Source organism: Thermobia domestica, chromosome 18, assembly GCF_964235325.1.
Source record: "Thermobia domestica chromosome 18, izTheDome1.hap1.1, whole genome shotgun sequence".
Classification (NCBI taxonomy): domain Eukaryota; kingdom Metazoa; phylum Arthropoda; class Insecta; order Zygentoma; family Lepismatidae; genus Thermobia; species Thermobia domestica.
In genome coordinates, this window is record NC_137471.1 from 178,881,542 (window position 1) to 178,900,718 (window position 19,177).

General features: G+C 33.7%; 1 protein-coding gene across 4 annotated transcripts; it reads left to right on the forward strand.

Moving 5' to 3' along the window:
* Positions 1-2,735: 2,735 nt before the first annotated feature.
* On the forward strand, positions 2,736-16,303 carry LOC145675912 (uncharacterized). 4 transcript variants are annotated; one of them, XM_081746709.1, is made up of 3 exons: positions 2,736-2,847; positions 9,833-10,106; positions 15,341-16,303. In XM_081746709.1, the coding sequence occupies exons 1-3, from the start codon at positions 2,820-2,822 to the stop codon at positions 16,182-16,184; spliced, it is 1,146 nt and encodes a 381-aa protein (XP_081602835.1). In that variant the 5' UTR covers positions 2,736-2,819; the 3' UTR covers positions 16,185-16,303. The 4 variants fall into 4 exon arrangements, with proteins under 4 accessions (XP_081602835.1, XP_081602832.1, XP_081602834.1 ...); XM_081746706.1 differs by lacking the exon at positions 2,736-2,847 and adding an exon at positions 2,941-3,034 and having other exon boundaries at positions 9,593-10,106; XM_081746708.1 differs by lacking the exon at positions 2,736-2,847 and adding an exon at positions 4,271-4,643 and having other exon boundaries at positions 9,593-10,106.
* The last annotated feature ends 2,874 nt before the right edge of the window (positions 16,304-19,177 follow it).

The following is a 19,177-nucleotide window of genomic DNA, read 5'->3' on the forward strand; positions in this document are numbered from 1 at the left end:
TCAGAAACTTGAGGAAAATATCACCGTTTGACCACTCAGATACATTTGCTGCTCCAATAGCTCCCGTAGGTGCTCCTCATCATTGTCGATTCAACGAAGTTGATCCTGTATAATACAAATAAGGGTGAACACTATTTTCTATAGCATTAACGCATGCGATCATTGTGGTGTTGGGCCCTCTTTCACCTGATGTGATGCTACCAAGCTGTTTTTCTGCTCTGGGTACAACAATTTTGGGTGGGTTGTGTACAGTTGAAAGTCCTGTCTCATCAACGTTGTAGATTCAACTAGGAGAAAACTTCTTACGTTGCAAAACTTCTTTGTAAATGGCGAAGAACGTCCTAACATTTTCTCTTGTAAACGACAGCGTTTTAGCAACACTTGTTGGTTCTGGTTTTGAACAGCGATATTTTAGTAGAATGCCTCTCTTGAAAGCGTCGCAGCCAACCTTCACCAGCTTCTTTATTTTCTTCCCATTTGGTCAGAATTTCTTATTATTGCATTTCGCAAATTGAAATGCTAACTTCTTTATTTTTTCTCTCGTTAAGCCAAACGTGCACTTACTTTAAGTACTCCACTAACTCTAATTCTTCATCCGCAGTAAAAAGTTTCTTGCAGTTATATTTGGGTTATTATACGAACTTATTCAACCTTACAGCTTTGGACACTTCGACGTGGCGGAAAACGGATGTCTTCGGAAAGTCATATTTTTTGGCAGCAGATCTTATTCTTAACTTCAAATCAAGTACTTCTTGGACGCCTGCTACTACTGAATCATTCTGAGGGCCAGGGCGTTTAAAACCAGTAGAACTTCAAGGAATTTTCCAAATCTGTAAATGAAAACAATAATATAACATTCGTGCTGTACCTTGGGACATGTCCCAAGGTACTCTGTTCTATGGTACATCACCCAGTCTTATTTTACGTTTCTGCTTTTAACATTCCCAACGATACGACTGAAGATTGGTTGATCTTACAGTTTACAGAAGAATCATTTATTATAGGTAGGGCTATAGTACAAAATAAAGAAAAACAATGAATTTAGGAAAAATATTTAAAAAAGTATATATTCAGAAAATACCAACCTGAATTCGTCAAAAAATCGTTTTTCTTCCTCTGTTCGTGCACAACAAATCATTTCATTTTCATTTCATTTCATTTTATTTATCCTCCATTCTGTACAAACTTGGAAATAATTTTCCGATATACATGGGTTTCTTCATGGTTAATTGCTGCAGTACATATATATTAGACGCATTTGTTAAACATAATTCATACATTTATACATTACAGTAATTTGAAATATCATTAAGTGGTAGAGCGTTCACCTCTGGTGCTTGGGGTCCCTGGTTCGATCCCAGCCCCCGCCAAGTGAACTTTGTGGTGGACAAACACCGTGTGCGTGGGTTTTCTCGGGATTCTCCCGTTTCCTCCCACTTTCTTCATTCCACCATTTCATTCATTACTCATCATCACCGTCTCCTTTAGCCTAACCGGCATAACCGTGGGACGTAAAACTCAAAGATTTCATTTCATTTCATTTTTGAAATATCATTATACCAATACTACAGCATACCTTATACATAAATGAACCTATTTTGTTACTTTGCTACTACTATTTACATTGTGGCTATTTAATTGATTACATTCATCTGTTTTATAGAAGCAATGTGACAATAGGTATTCTTTTAATTTTCTTTTGAATGTAACATTAGACTTGATTACCTTTAATTTGTTTGGTAACTTATTGTATAGCATAATACCAGCATATTTTACTCCCTTTTCGTACATTGCTGTTCTATGGTTTGGTGGATGAAAATGAGTCTTATTTCTTGTGTTGTATCCATGCACGTCACTGTTTGTTGAGTACTCATTTATGTTGGATCTTACAAATTGTATTAAGCAATATATATACAAACATGGTAAAGGTAGTATAGCTAGTTCTTTAAAATATTTCCTACAGGACTCTCGGGGTTCTACACCAGCTAGGATTCGTACAACTCCTTTTTGAAGAACAAAAATATCTCTACTTTTTACAGTATTTCCCCAAAATATTAATCCATATCTTAATATAGATTCAAATGAGCAGTAATATAATATTTTTGCTGTATTTCGTTTTATAGTATTTTTGATGGTTTGTACGTTAAAACACATTTTTCTTAACCTATTTGCAATTTTTTTCTATATGAAAATCCCATTTTAAATCTGCTGATATATGTACACCTAAAAATTTTACAGAACTAACTTGTTTTATTTCGTTTTATCCTATTTTCATGTACAAACTTTCTATGTATGAAATGGCGCATGTCAAGATCAGTGATATCAGCAGGAAGACAAACATAAATATTTCTTAATGTAGAAAATATCTCAATATGTCAAACGTCCCAAGGTACAGCATCTTCCCCTATACTGTAATAAAAAAAAAAAAAACGAATTTAACTTTGAAATTATACTATAGTAATAAAATTCAATTTTCTTTGTGATTGTACAGAAATTCCCAGAAACTTCAAATTCTTGGGAATCTTCCCGGGAATATTCCCGAAAAATATCTTCCCTGGAATTTACCCATCACTAGCACCAACTAATGTTCCTGAGGAAAGCGGCACAGTGACGATCCGCCCTATCCAGAGTCGTTTTGAAGTATGATTAAAGTCACACTAAAATCTGACTACTACAGGAACCTTATGTTAGTCGAATTCTTTAGTATGGTGCTAATCAAGCGCCAAAATGAGTCTGCATACGACCCGATATGTTTAACTTCTGGTGTGCTGTTATTCCCCCCCCCTGTGTATTCAAGGGTTAATATTAACCTATAAAAGATGAAGAATTTGTATAATTACGCTAGAAGTATAGTTGTCCTCTAATTTTATGTTATAATAGTATTCGAATTTATTTATCTTTGTCCCAATTAGGAAGCTTGCTTTCTTCTAACCACATTGGCTATTCTGTGCTATTGAGTTTAGTCACTTTCTGGTTGGATGTTGGCAGCAATAGATACTAATTAATTGCTCGTTTAGCATTTGAGCGTTGAACTGTAACACGTCACTGTTGATTAAAATAATAATAATAATAATAATAATAATAATAATAATAATAATAATAATAATAATAATAATGATAACTTTTAGGCTAGATTTGGATCTGTCAAAGTGCGTAACCTACGAGAGTGAAAACTGCCCCTAATGTAGAGCGTGGGGTTTTACAGTATATCAAAGTGGTGCTGGTTTTTACATTTGTCCCCCAAATTTTGGAACATTTTCATATAAAATTCAATGCTTTGCATGAAAAGACGGTGTATGTTTAGTACAAGGGGTCCAGAAGCACGTAAAAAACAGAAAATTTACGGGAGAAATGAGTGATGCAAGTACTTAGACGTTACATAACGTAACCAAGTGTAACGTAACCTAACATAAACTAACGTAAGCTAACCTGAAAAAATCTAAACTAATAATATTAGTAGAAATAAGCGAAATTATATAATTTTTTGGAAATTTATGCGATACTCCTACACTAATATAACATAAACTAAACTAACCTAACGAAACCCAAACTAGCCTAACCTAACTTAAACTAACTAACCCTATCCTAAACTAACCGAATGTGAACAGAAAATACCAAAATTGTAACATTTTTTAGAGAAAAGAGCTGGACCCCTTCTGTTAAATATAGGCCCCAGACATTTACGAAGAAAAAAAAATGTGCAAGCGATAGAACTAAATACAAAGTAATAGCTACATATGTATTTTATGTTTACAATTGTAAAATCATTACAAGTGTTTCATGATGAATAAACTGAGTGAGTGCATATGAAAAAATGAATACGTACTAGAAACTGTTTTCTACCGTGCTGCACTCTTGTAAAGTGTACACAAGCTGTATTCTATGCTTACAAGTGCAGCGCTACTACTGTAAAACCATGATAAGTGCTGTTGAAACTCTTATCAATTCAAATATCCACTGGTTTCCACTACCCTTGCTTACTTGTATACCCAGCTTCGTGGCAACCTTAGGGCGCACCCGATCGCAACGCTCGGAACCACAGCTGCGCCCTACACGGACTCGGTTAGATGTCATTCGCACGTTTTAGTGGCCACCTAGACAGATTATTATATGTATACATACATATATATATATATATATATATATATATATATATATATACATATATATATATATATATATATATATATATATATATATATATATATATATATATATATATATATATATATATATATATATTGTACTGGAGGTGTTATCCCATACATCCGCATGGTATATTTATCCACAAATCGCATAAGAATTGTAATTTTATCAAAATTGCTTATGATGGCCCACTTGGATTTTATTTATGTAATGTGAGATGTTTTCATGTCTGTCAGTTTAAGTGATTTAGGAAATAACAAGGGAATTAGTGAAAAATCCCATTTTTCAACAATTATTAAAGTGGTGCGCCCAAACTAAACCTGTACGATCAAGGGTTTCCCTGTGCTATCCTATTTATTTTAACCATTCATTAAAAAGAAAGGAAAAAATCTAGTCAGAAATCCACTCTTGCTTATCTTCTTAATGGAGATTGCATGTTTGGTTCATATTGGACTTTCGGATTGTAGAGCTTCACCATGCGAAAATCGAGGAAAAAGGTACAAAAAGTACTAAATTTGGGTAGATTGCATTTTTTACGTTGGACTAGGTTAGTTTAAGTTACAAATCAGTTACTTTGAAAAGACAGGCGAGCAAACAGTTACACTTTGCAATAGAAAATCGGCTATGTTCAGCACAACGGGTCTAAAACCAGGGGGAAAAAAAGGAAAATTATAGAAGAAATGAGTTAAAAAAAGCAATAGTAACTAATTTATGTCACTTTAGGAATATGATGAAAATGCATTTTGCATCTACGTACTAGAAGACGTCAAGGAAATATGAATACGATTTAAGTAGTTGATCGTTCTAAGATAAGGCGGGCTCGTGTATCGCATGTGATTTTTCAAACTTTGTACACAGTTACGTTGGTAATGAAGACTAAATAATAAGGTTGTACATAGACACGGACTATTGATAAGAGGACGTAATGTGGACAGTGCACTAGAGATTTGACAGTAAAGATAATGCAAGTAGTTAACACGAACTTTCTAAACTGAACCAAACAAACCTATCCGAATCTAACGTAACCTAAATAGCACAGTATGAACATAACTTATCGAAATTATACCATTTTTTACCTAACGTAATCTGACCTCAACTAACCTAAGTAAAGTAAACTAAGGTAAACAAACTCAACCTGATATAAACTACCCTAATATGAACAGAAATCTGCACGATTGAAATTTTTTTAAACGAACGCAATTTAACTTAACCTAATATAACATAACCTGAACTAAAGTAAACTAACCTAATGTAAACAAAAGATCATGTTTTTTGCTGTATTTTTTTAAGAAAAATGGCTGCGTCGCTTCTGCTTAACATACGCCTAGCAAATTACCACTTACAAGTAAATACTACAATTGGATGAATAATACATACAGTTAAAAGAAACCAACCTGTGCTAGGTGGTCATTAAATGGCACGAATAATTAAATAGCTACATTCTTTAGGCTGTCATTAAATGGCTACATTACCGAGTCACGGCAGTGCGAAGCTTGTAAACTTACATGATATAGCAGGCGTGCGTTCGGAAAGAACAGCCTCGTCACTTACGGTAGACTTTGGCAGTGATAGGAATATCAATAGCACATTTCATGGTTTCTTTCTAGTCACGCTTCACTTCTTGACAGTACTACTGTCTTTCAGACGATTTCAGCAACTCACCCTCGTCATTTTTGTATTAATGTATAAAAGTAAAACACGTTATGTCACAGTCTTGACGTGCTCATCATTTACACACTGCCTTTCCCTCCATTAAATCATAAAATGTGTAGTTCCGCTCGAAATGGTCCCATCCTTCTCCACATACGGTGCTGCTTAGAACGTGAAAAACAGCCTATAAAAAAAAAACTTTCTTATCTTCAATTTCTCATTCTCTTTGACTTTCAATCAATTACCCTGACAAATGAAAACAAATTTTCCAATTCAGCCAGTGAATTTCTTAAAATTTTTCCGACGATACAACACTTAACCCCATACTGACTTTGAAAAGGTGACTATAAACACAAGCTGCGGAAGGTTAACATAAAGATATCAATGCATTAAACAAGAACGAACTTCTGCTTGGTAGCCACTGCAAAGCTCAAATTTTATCAAACTGAGTCACGGTAGGAACGTCGTAACAGGGATGTATCCATAGCGAGAGGCTGTGTGAGCGACGCTTGATATACGAAGTAACGAGAATTTTGAAAAGCACTTCACAAGGCATAAAAGCACGTCTCTTGCCGGTGACACAGCTTGTGTATACTTCTTCAATCACTTTCTGCACTGTTTACAAGTATCACATCTCATCATTCTCTTTTTATGCAGTATATCATAGCAAAGAGCACACATTTATTTTAGTATTTCTACCTAATTATACATGTGAGAGGAAATAATTCCATATATTTTCATTACTTACACAACACTATTGTGAAACAAGGTAATAAATTTCTTTCAGAGAGTTTGCCCTCGTAAACTGTGATAGTTGCCTCTTCTACCATCTCTGCTTTAGTGGTTAATTTCCATCACTGGCATGTCTTCTCTTTTTTGCTGACGTATTATTGCTTTATCCTGCAGCTTCCTCTGCTCTTTATTTACACTTCGTGGTTTTAGCAGACACCCAGCACATTTTGGTTAGGGTTTTTTAAGTCGTTTCTGGTATATCGTGTTGCCATATTTGTACATTCAATAGCTGAGGCCTCATTAACTGAATTTTCACCTAGGAATGCAACCCCTTGCTTATGAAATTATATTTCTACATCCTAAAATTATGTTGTGTAAATTAAAGACTAAACACAGCTTTGCATAAATTATAGTTCGACAACAGAAATGGTCTTATAGATTAAATTTCCAAAATTACTACCAGACTTCCGTGCATAATTTCTAATAAGTGACTTGTGTATAACATCTATTTAAATACAGTAAATGAATAAACCAAATAACAGCAATAATTAATATAGCTGAAGGTCTAACCAAAGTGATATAAAGATGAAAAAGAAATATAATAGAGTAGTAAGTGCAGCATTATTTAAAAAAATAAAAAAATGAAACTTTAATAAGCAAGTATAAAACAGAAACCACCGTATGTAGTATCCATTAACGAAATCTTATAAGGCGCATGATTACACTAATATGAAGTTTCTGTCTTTGTCCCCCAGAGGAGTACAATGGTGTTGATTTACATATTATATATAAAATTTAAACAATCTTTCTTTATTTCCTTTTTTTTCTTGATTGGGTGAAATAAGACACAAAGGCTTACGTAACTGTGCTTCTCTCAACTCGAATTTAGATATTGTTACTCGAATTAATTCTTGAGTAGGTTAGGATTCATCTCTTGAAATTTATTTTTACGCTATATATGTTACTACTATGTTCCTAGGGTACCGCGAGTATTTTACTAATGTGACTTAGTTTTACAGAGATTTCCAGCAGCCAATATGAAGTGAATATTTTATTGGTGTCAGTGGTGAATATTTTCTCCCATCCTTAATACTGAAGATAAAAGCTCGAAATTTTGTTCATATATTTTGAACACATCTTGCTGTTTTCCAGTTGATTTTGAAAGCTGTGGGTTAGCACAGGAAAAGTCGAGATTGCCTCAGTTTTTTTAAAAAAAAAATTTAAATACTGTTTTCTGTAAAAATTTGCCTCCTCAAGGACTTCATAGGATAATGGAAATGGTTGATAGGCTGTTGTATTCTGAAGAGAATGAAGTACATGCCATGATACTAGAATAAATAGTAGCTGCTTGACTGAAGATCTATAATATATATATATATATAAAGCCATAATTTAATTTTTTTTAAAATACATACTCATAACCTTGCTGCTGAATAAATCATAGTTCTATTTGAAATATTCTTTGGCAGCAGAAAGTTTTATATGAAACCGCCTTACAAGTTTTCAGTTTAAAAGGAAATTCTCAGTACTTATCAAGTTTTATATCTTACCTCTCACCTCTTTTTTTTTTTTTTTTTTTTTTTTTAATCCTGATTCCAATTCACAATAGAAAATGAGAAAAACATATGCAATTCTCGTAAATAAATGGTAAAAGGTAATTTAATGAAAATGAATCGTTCTCAATTTTAGATACTTAATTCCAAAACAAGTTGAGATAGTTAAACTTTTCATTAGAGCATTTTTACTATTATCTTTACTTGCCAAATGGTTACCCTAAAACACAATGAAATAACATAGCTAAACAAACCCTTCCAAAATCATCATTTTTACTTAGGAAATTATAAACGCTTTCAACAATTTCACTTATTTGTAATACTTGTTTGAATAGCGAAAATGTGAAATCAATAAGGAATTTTCCGATCATATTGTGATTCCACATAAGGAAAATTCAAACTCCAGACGTCTCATAATTCTTACTGTCTCGTACTACGATTTTATGACTGTTCTTGATAACTCTTACATTTTGCACGCACACATTACGTTACGTACTCAAAAGGGAAATACCCGAACAACGTTTAGGGAGGTGGAAGTGAACCAATGGATTTAGGTCGTCCGAGCACCAGCGGAACCTGTCTTGAGGTTCAGTTGCTGAAATAATTATAGAAGACACTCTTAGAGGGTTAAAACATTTTATCATGGATGCCACTGTAATTTGTTACTATTTGCAATACAAATTTGACACTTACAATAATTAATCGTAATAAATCCAAGATTCACGTGGGTACTAACATCTTTTAATTCTATAATTCCAACGACTATCATTCATTTTGATGCGATCACCTTAATCCTTATTTTTTTTTTCTTTCGTATCTATAGATCTGAGTTTGCTGCTAATGAAGACAACGTTTCCATTAGGGAAACTAAGATTCATCTGGTAGTATCCGTTTACTTTAATTTCCTTATTTCTACAGTTGAGGTATGGCATATCATGCTCAAATACATTTATATAAAGCTTTGGCTAACACTCTTAACTTGTTATACAAACCTGCGATATAATTGTATATATATACATTATTTGTTAAAAGGGGCCGCGGTGGGTCAGTGGTAGAGCGTTTACTTCTGGTGCTAGGGGTCTCGGGTTCAAACCCTGCTCCCGCCAAGTGAACTTTGTGGTGGACAAACACCGTGTGCGTCGGTTTTCTCGGGGTTCTCCCGTTTCCTCCCACTTTCTTCATTCCACCATTTCATTCATTACTCATTATCACCGTCTCCTTTAGCCTAACCGGCATAACCGTGGGACGTAAAACTAAAATTTCATTTCATTTCATTTCATTATTTGTTAGAAACAATAAGGTTGGCTTTATTATACTCAAAGCCAAAATATCAATTCAAGAATTGAAAAAGTGTCAATTCCATATGCTGAATGCAAAATATTACTTTTATTATAACCTATCTGGAAATTACATAAATCCATTGATTACATGCAATTTCGTGATTATGTTTTAATTTTTCTCGTGATATTTATTTAGTGTTGTTTTAGTGTACTTTTCTTTTATTTTTCTAGCTTCTTTGGAGAGTAGTGCGTTTTCTTTAATTAAATTGGAAAGAGAACTTGGATGTTTCTAATCTTGATTTGAGTAGTAAATATTATAATATAGTTTCGTCTTGTGCGTGGCGCACTTATAATGAAAGTACTTTTTATCCTTTGTCATGATGGAGAAAAAAACTGGTACAAAATGCGAAGTATCTCCTGTGGAATCTATTTTCATAAAAGCTGAACCTAGCCATTCTTATTTCGTTGAAGGTGATCAACTGACACAAGCGAAAAAAGAATTGAAGTTACCAGTACTCACCCAAGAAAATGGAACTTTGTTGGAAACATCACAGTGTACATTAACTTGTAATTCAGATTATTTATTTAAGCAAGAGCCTGACTCTCAAGACGAGGATGCACTTTTTACAACATGCGATGAGAAACTGAAGAACGAAAGATCTGAAACGCTTCCAGATACATCTGAACCCTTCTCAAGAAATGTGGAATATATAATACCTAACCGAAATTGTAGTAAAAACTACAGGTAAAATTTCAGTTTTTACCAAGTTCTAGTTATTGATTATAATGGTTCGTTTTCATGTTAAAAGGATTTTTTTTTCTCCTTTAAATTCAATTATTTCTTTATATACTTCATAAACCTAATGAAAATGTATGGAGTTCACAAGATATTTCACGCACCACGTGTTGCCGTTCGCAATCACTTCTTTTTTTAAAAAAAAAAAAACGTCCTTTCTCATTCTTTTCTCTAATTTGATTTTATGTTAGATAGTGGGTTATTTTAGTGGTATTCCGTGTGCAATTTAATGGTAGAGTATTGTGGATGGTATCATTTTGTTCCTTTAAGGTAGGGAATGAGAAAAGTGATGGTGGACATGTCAGACCCGCTACTGGGAGAGGGTGGGGGGAAATAATGAATCATCGTTCGCTTAACTACTTATAATGTCGCTCCTAATTATTCGATTTTAACTTCCTTTTTTAAAAAAGAAAGAGATAAGTACGTTCTATATATTATGTTAGTAGCATGTTTTACGTAAATGTAGACGTATTGGTTAAAATTTCACAGCAAAACTTTTCCTAAGAAAAAGTATTTCATTTCACAAATCAATCATTTTTTTTGTATTATTTATTTACGCCAAATAGCTAAATTTATAAAAAGAGCATGGAATGTGGACACATATTTATTTTCAAAATCGTTGTTATATGAAACGTAAGAAAAGAACTGGATACAAAATCCAATATTTCACTTAAGCAATTAATATTTTTTTTATTATCATTACAACTATTCCTACAATTATATTATGTAATCCATATTAATGTTAATTCTGTAGATGTCCATAAGTATTTTAGAGTGCATGTATTATTACTTGCAAACAGTGCATGTAATATGACTTTTGTATCAGCCTCTTGTTCTGTTGTTACTAGAGAGTCGACACATTGGTTAGTAGTAAGAGCCTGATTCCGATAGGATACTAACATATTTTTGCCATTAGTCGAGATGGTTTTCATTAGAGAAGTACTGGAAACCTCCCTTTGTCTGTCCTTGCTTTGTCAGGAGAAAGAAGTTTTTAAAATGATTTTTTAAGTTATGTTTATGCGGGATTATATCTTGCTCATAACAGAAGCACTACCTTATTTTATTCGATCTTTTATTACTTTTTAATAGAATTATCTACGTATGTGTCAAAGAAAACATGAGTCTCAGAAAAAACAGCATATTTTGAAAAATGCAGAACTAATTTGTCAATTGTCTCCTTTTCTGCTTCCAGTTTGTGGATTTCTGTCATTCCTTCAACAACTTCGACTGAATATATTTTTCCTTCACCTTGAGTTGAACTAGCCAGATTTATATTGAAGCTCTAGTAACAACACAAGAAAGGTGATACAGAAATCATATTACATACACCCTTCGCAAGTTTAAATAGAGCACAATTCTAAGAATATTTGCTGATACTGATATTCTAGTACTAGTTGTTGTCTCAGGAGCTAAAACACGCGAGCGTTCTGTTTGTATGATATATATATTAAGGTTAAGTCACAAAGGAGCCGATGCATTGATTAGGTTGTATTCTCTCTCAGGGACAGACATCACAAATCGTTTTATTATAAAACGAAACAATCTTCTTTCATCCATTTATGGACGCCGATGAGACAGTTCTTGCCGCTTTGTCATCACTGGGAAAAGATACTTTTAATAAAGGAAAGTTCCGAGTTCTGGAGGCATTTATACACAGTATATTTAAGAATCCTAAAGATAACATCCCTGAAACAATTGCAGTGCTGGCTTTTCATTGAATCTCAAGTCTATGGACCAAGCATGTCTCCAACACAAGATACTCTGAGTCCGGCCAAAAAAGCACATTTTGAAGCCATAATATGGCGTATCCTGAATTACCTACAGTAATTGACTGGGGTTGGACTGCTAATGGCAAAGGGCAAAACGAACCAATAATGTGTGATAATCCTTGTGGAACTAAAGAGCTTCCCTCAGCGATGAGCTTGAATCATGGTTATGAGATGGGTGCCTCGAAGCGGACTACGAAGCGCAGATAGGGAATATGTTACTAGGATAATGCGAAGGAAATAATCTCGCGAAACAAGAAATTAACTGAGCATTGTCATAGTTCGATAAAGCGAATAATTTTTATGTGACTTCTTATTCTGTTCTTTCATGAACCGGCACGTTTCTCTTTCAACCTGCTGCCTATCTCTTGAACAGCGTAAAATCCCTGCGACGTAAAGGAATGGATATCATGAAGTGTTTGTTTCTTTCCTTTGTCCCCCTTTTAACCATTTCTTGTTTCTTCTTAGTGGATTCTGAATGTGGTATCATAGTGTAGTGTAGTATATATTAAACTATTAACAAGAATTAATGTTATGAAGATTGAGGTAAGAATGACTTCTTATTCTGAAAGTGTCCCGATGACTAACGTGTGGATTCAAACCAGAAGAAGAGTATCGTTTATTTCTCAGTAAATGAATATAATAAGAAAACACATAATTGGAGTACTTATTCCATGATAATTAGAATATATTTCTAAAATATTTATGAACATTCACAGAATTAGTATTAATATGGATCACGTAATATAATAAATTGTAGGAATAGTTGTAATGATAATTTAAAAGAAGAAATATTAATTGCTTAAGTGAAATATTAGATTTCGTATACAGTTCTTTTTCTTACGTTTTACATAACAACGATTTTGAAAGTAAATATGTATTCGTATTTGGTTCTCTTTTTATAAACTTAGCTATTTGGCATAAATGAATAATACAAAAATGATTATTTTGTTCATCCAAATATTTTTTTCTTAGGGAAAATCCTTTTTTTGACATTTTAATCAAAACGGCTCCATTTGCTAATAACATGATGTGCAGAACGTACTTAGAGCTTTCTTTTTCAAAAAAAGAAAAATAAAATCGAATAATAAGCAACGAAGTTATATGGTGTTAAGCGAACGATCATTCATCATTCAGCACTTCCTTCCCTCTCCTAGTCGCGGATCTGACATGTCCACCATCACTCTTCTTATTCCCTACCTTATAAGGAACAAAGTGATACCATCCACAATACTCTACCATTAGATTGCAGACGGGATGAAAAAAGTGACCACTAGAAACCTGAGTAGAAGTATCTTCTACAGCATTAGTGTCTTCTTTTGGCATAGTATCAAATTTCTGCTCACATTCTACTTCATCTTCTGTAGTTTTGCTGAAAGGGTTTTCTTTATGGCCATTACTTTCCGTAGCAACTTCTCTTATAAAGTTTATTCTTCTTAGTTGTGAACACGATCATTTTATTTTCCGTTTTTCCAGATTTCATTTTCAATTCATATATAAAATTTTCCACTTTTTCTAAAATCTTGCTCTTACTTGTGATATCTGTCCTAACTTCAGTAACATATTCATTTATCCATCTGCTTCCTCTTTCTGCTCAATTTCGTTTCTGTCTGCATAGTTTTCATCTCTTCTTTTAATTCAAGATGTTCTTCTGTTTGTGCTTTACAGTCATAAAATTTCTGGAAATTTATTTTAAATTCATTATCGTACGTACTTATATCACAATCTCTTGGAAATGACTATTTTATTATTGTTCTGAAATTTAGATTTGTATACGTTTATTTTTTTCACTTTGGATTTCGTCATTTCCATTAATGTCACTTCCGAAATAAAAACAACTTTAAACGTAGCCTCATCCTCATTTTGTCCTCGTTCATCTTTTCTTCTCTATTTTTTGTTTTTTCCATTCAGTCCTCTAACATTTTTCTTTTGCATTTGGTTCTGTGGTTATGGTGGCTCAGTGGTAGATCGTTCATCTCTGATTCATGGGATCCTTGGTTCGATCCCTACTTGCGCCAAGTGTACTTTGTTCCGGACTAACAGGGTGTGTGGGTTTGCTTGGCGTTCTCCCGTTTCCTTTCATTTTCTTCATATAACATTTAATTCGTTTCCTATCTTCATGTCTCGTTAAGCTAACCGACATAAACCTGGGATGTAAAACTTACTATTTTTTATTTTATTTTCTCTCATTTCATGCTACTTACTGTGTACTTCACCATACATTTTCATTTAGTTTTTCTTTACTATATTGTGTTCTAGAACAGTGTATACAATAGCAACCGGTAATGGACGTACTTAAAATATCGCAAAATTGTTAGTGAACATATTTCCTTGTCATGACATGAAAATATCTGATGAACATTTTTTTTTTTTTTTTTTTTTTGTAATTTGTTGATTACCATTTATTTGCTCCAAAAAATATGAGTGCAATTATTTGTTTCCTTTCGACTTTTTATTTTTACTAGTTAAATCTATTTTAGGCGGCTTCAGGAAAGTGCTTTTGATAAGTCTAGGTAGGTATTGCTTGTAATTTATTATGTGAATAACTTGCCATTCCCGCAGAAAATCGGATTTATTGTAAACACTATCCTTTATTGATATTTTGCTATTTACCTTAGTTATAACATACAAAAATTGATCTTTTTCTGTATATTTACGAGCGCTATATAATGGAGTTTCTTCTTCTATACAGCAGGAGCATGTAGCAACATGTAATTCATATCTAGATTCTGTGGCTGCATATTTAGATTTTCATTCTTTTAACATTTTTTTTTATTCATATCTGTAACTTAGAATCCTTTTCACCATTTGCACAATTTGCTGTTCGTCATTTCTTTTCTGGAAATAGTGTATAGGTCAATACATCTATTTGATGAATAGCTCATGAAAATTATGTTATTTTGCTCTGCTTTTGAATAGCTTTCCATTCTCTCCCATTACAATTATGCAAAACGTGAAATTGGAGATAGGCTGTGTGGATAAAAATAGGAGGTTTGCCAGACCAATCTTTATTAATCTAAATTTTATCTATCCGAGTATACTTCGATAAATTATAACAGCGTAAATACGTAAAATTTGAACATTTATCTGGAAGGTCACATTGAAAATAGTAATTTTACGTATATTATGTGTGTCAAATATATATGTTATTGTGTAGTTTTTTCTATAAGCTTTATTAGATATTAAAAATACATTTCAACAAGCTTTCTGTCGTGCCTAATAAGGTAGTTTAAGGATGATTTCTGCAATTAGCTGCAGACGAGCTACTGAAATAATTTTCTCTTAGTTCCTTTTGTCTGTTTAGTTACTTACCTTAAAGATTTGTTTTCATTTAATATGCCACTTTGTATCAACCAATGATAATAGTACTCTTTTATTAACATTATATATGATATTGAGCGTATATTTCTTTTTCAGGACTAAAGACATACCCTGTGATGTAAACAGTGGAGCAGTTCACAAAAATTCTAGCATAAATAGTTCATTGAGCGAAAACCCTAATTTGATAAAAAACACATCGGATAATATATTTGGGAAATCTTCCTCTTCCCTTCAGTGCAATAAAGAAATAGCATTACATCGTAAATTAAAGGAAAAATATAGTGATGAACACTCTACCGTTAACTGTGACAGCTCGTTTACTAAAGAACACGTATTAACTCAAAGAGGGGACACATTATACTCGTGTCCTGGGTGTGAAAAAACGTTCAGAAAAAAATCTAGGTTCAAGCAACACATGATGATCCATACTGGGGAAAAACCATGTACTTGCCATGAGTGTGGGAGGGCATTTACTCGGATAACTGATTTGAAAAGGCATATGGTAATTCATACAGGAGAAAAATTATACTGCTGTTCTGAGTGTGGTAAAGGTTTCACAAGGAAATCTACATTACGCGAGCATATTCTATTACATACAGGGGAAAAGCCATTTCTCTGCTCTGAGTGTGGACAAGCATTAACTACAAGATCTATGTTGAAGGCCCACGTACGAGTTCATACAGGAGAGAAAGCCTACTTTTGTTCTGTATGTGGAAAAACATTTATTCACCAAAGCAATTTGAGAAAGCACATGTACACTCATACAGCTGGGAAAAGATATAAGTGTCCGTTGTGTGAAAACCAATTTTCAAGGAAATTTGATTTGAAAAGGCATACGTTAATCCACTTAGGGGAAAAACCTCACCTATGTTCTAAATGTGGAAAGTCATTTACTCAGAAATCTTCCTTAAATGTGCACGAATTAACTCATAAGAGATAGTTTAGAATTTTATTATCATAGCAAAGTGATAGTGAAATTAAAATCCAAATTAACCCTTGTATGCATATGCAGTCCCCTCTCAGGACTGTGGGGTTTTATTTTCAAAGTTATTACAGATCTATTCAATCAATAAGTCTTGTTGTTTGTGTATTCTTTTATGCATTCATGAGTAGCTTTAGAATACTTTTTGCATTACCTGTAAAACAGCAATATTTGATTTTATTTAGTAACCCCTTAAATGGTTATGTAGGGCCTGGGAGACCCTATTGAAATAAATAATGGCGTACGAATTATTTGACACACTTTTGTAAGTAAAATTCGTTCTAAATGAAGGTGTTATTTAGTTACTTCTTTTTATTATTATTGTGCTTATTTGCAGTTAGTCTTATTTATAGTTGCTTATTTTATGTACAGTAGATGGTGCTGCAATTCATATGCAAGTTGCTATCAATCATTTGTATATTAGGTTTTTTCTACCAACCATTTGCTTAGAGTTTTTTTGCTAACTTATATATAATCTTCCACTTGCTTTTATATTTTCACGAGGTGCGATCTCCAACGCCCTGTTACATTGGTCTGCAATTTGTGTTAGTTCTCAGTTTCAGAACAAAATAGCATGTACGCCTAGTGGAAGATCAACTACCAAGGGAGTGTATGAAGATGATTTTGCCCGCTTTGTAAATGAGTGCCATGATGATAGTGTACCGTCAAACAGTAGTACTGAGGAGTCTGAAGGAGAAGAACCCAATAATACAGTTCATCAAGGAAGTGTAAATGAATATTTCGATACGTCATTACGCTCTGAAAGCACCAGTAAGAATGAATGAAGCTAATTATGATGATTCATCTATTAGTGATTCCTATACACTTTTTAGTCCAAACGACACAATTTGTAAAAACTAAAAGAAGATCCTAGATCATCACGGACTCCAGCACAAAATATAATGAATTTTTCTCCAGGTATTTCAAACAAGGTAAAAACAATACGTGCAAAGATGCGTTTGACTGTTTCATTTAAAAGGAAATCATTAATGAAATTTTACACTATAGAAAACTCGAGGGAAGAAGGGTAGCCACATTGAAACGAAAAGCGTGGAGAAATGATAGTCTGGACGGAATGAATGCTTTTCTTGGCATTTAGTTACCAGCAGGGATGTGCCAATCAGGGAACTGTTCCTCTCTATGAAGTCAAACCAATGTTCAAAGCCACTATGTCTGTCAACAGGTTTGAAGATATAAAGAAAGCCTTACGATTTGACGATAAACGTACAGGTCAAATCCGTCTTGAAAATGATAAACTGGCATGTATTTGTTTTGTGTGGGAAATATTTCTGTGAAACTAGAAAAGTGATTGTTCCGTGTGAAGAACTTACTGTAGATCAACAGATAGTGCCATTTGGAGGTAGATGTGGGTTCGTTCAATACACATCGCGGAAACCTTGAAAGAACGTAATAAAATATTTTGGTTATACGACGCTCAATCATCATATATTTTTGGTTTTGTTTACACAGGAAGAAAACCGAAAGAAACCAGTTGAAATGTAATCTGGGAATGACTGTGGTCAAAGAGCTCTGCAAAACCGTTTCTGGAACTTCATGAATTATTACTATAGATAATTTCTTTAATAGTGTTGATGTGGCTAAAAAAAAATGAAATCTTTGAGTTTTACGTCCCACGATTATGACGGTTAGGCTAAGGGAGACGGTGATGATGAGTAATGAATGAAACGGTGGAATGAAGAAAGTGGGAGGAAACGGGAGAACCCCGAGAAAACCCACGCACACGGTGTTTGTCCACCACAAAGTTCACTTGGCGGGGGCTGGGATCGAACCCGGGACCCCAAGCACCAGAGGTGAACGCTCTACCACTGAGCCACCGCGGCCCCGTTGATGTGGCTGAGTATAAGCTACAATAGTGACTTACGATTATGGGAACACTAAGGTAAAACAAATATGATATTCCAATTGAAATGAGAGCCTCATCTCGTAGAGGAGCAGATTCATCAATGTGTGCATTCAAGCTAAATGTCACTATGGTCAGCTAAGTGCAAAAGAGAAAGAAGGCAGTGTTTCTGTTAAGCACCATGCATCACGATAAGGCAGTTGGTGAGGCATGTGGCGTTTTTTATGTACTCATATATACAGTCAGAAAAGATAAACAAATTAGATTTCTTGATTTATTTACAAGAGTCAGGCATTTGATTCTTATCCCCAAAAGCGTTCAGTAAAATACAAATTTTTGGATTATTCTTCCTGTTTATTGATAAGGTAAATCGCTGAGCCTAGATTACAAAGCTTATGCTTATATTCAATACTAAAATGCAACACAACAGAACAACACAATACTAACGTGTTCAGAAGCGTTTTTCCTTATTTCCCTAAAATTAAATTGCAAGATATAGTAAATCAGTGGTTGAGCGCTTACTTCTGGTGCATGGGGTTCTCGGTTTCTATCTTCTGGCAAGTAATTTTTCGGTGTCCAACATAGTGTCCGTGGGTTTCCTCTTGATAATCCTGTTTCCTCCGATATTCCTAATCTTGAAAATCTTCCATAATGCATTTGTGTTATCGATCCATCTCCTTTAGAGTAAAAGTTATGAGATGTTTAGTATTGAAACAAAATTCATATTTTATCAAAAATGAGAACTGGAAAAGTTGACTTTTCCTTGTAAATTGTAATATATTTTCAGTATTGAAAATCTGACATTTGCTCAAAGTTCGATTTAAAGTATTTGTTCTTCCTTCTGAATGATCTGTACATTGATATAATTTTCTATTATGTAATTTAACCTAAGCAGGAAACTGAGAGTGTACTTCAAAACGATAATAGATTTTGTATGAGCACAAGTCAGAGAGTATGAGGAAAGGAAAAGTGCAGTCCGAATTTTACTCACTACTAACTGGATGTGGCGATCCTTTTGTGTTTGCAGAGATCTATATATTTGCAAATTTGGATATCTTTTAAAAATGTCCATGCAATTACGACACCAGCG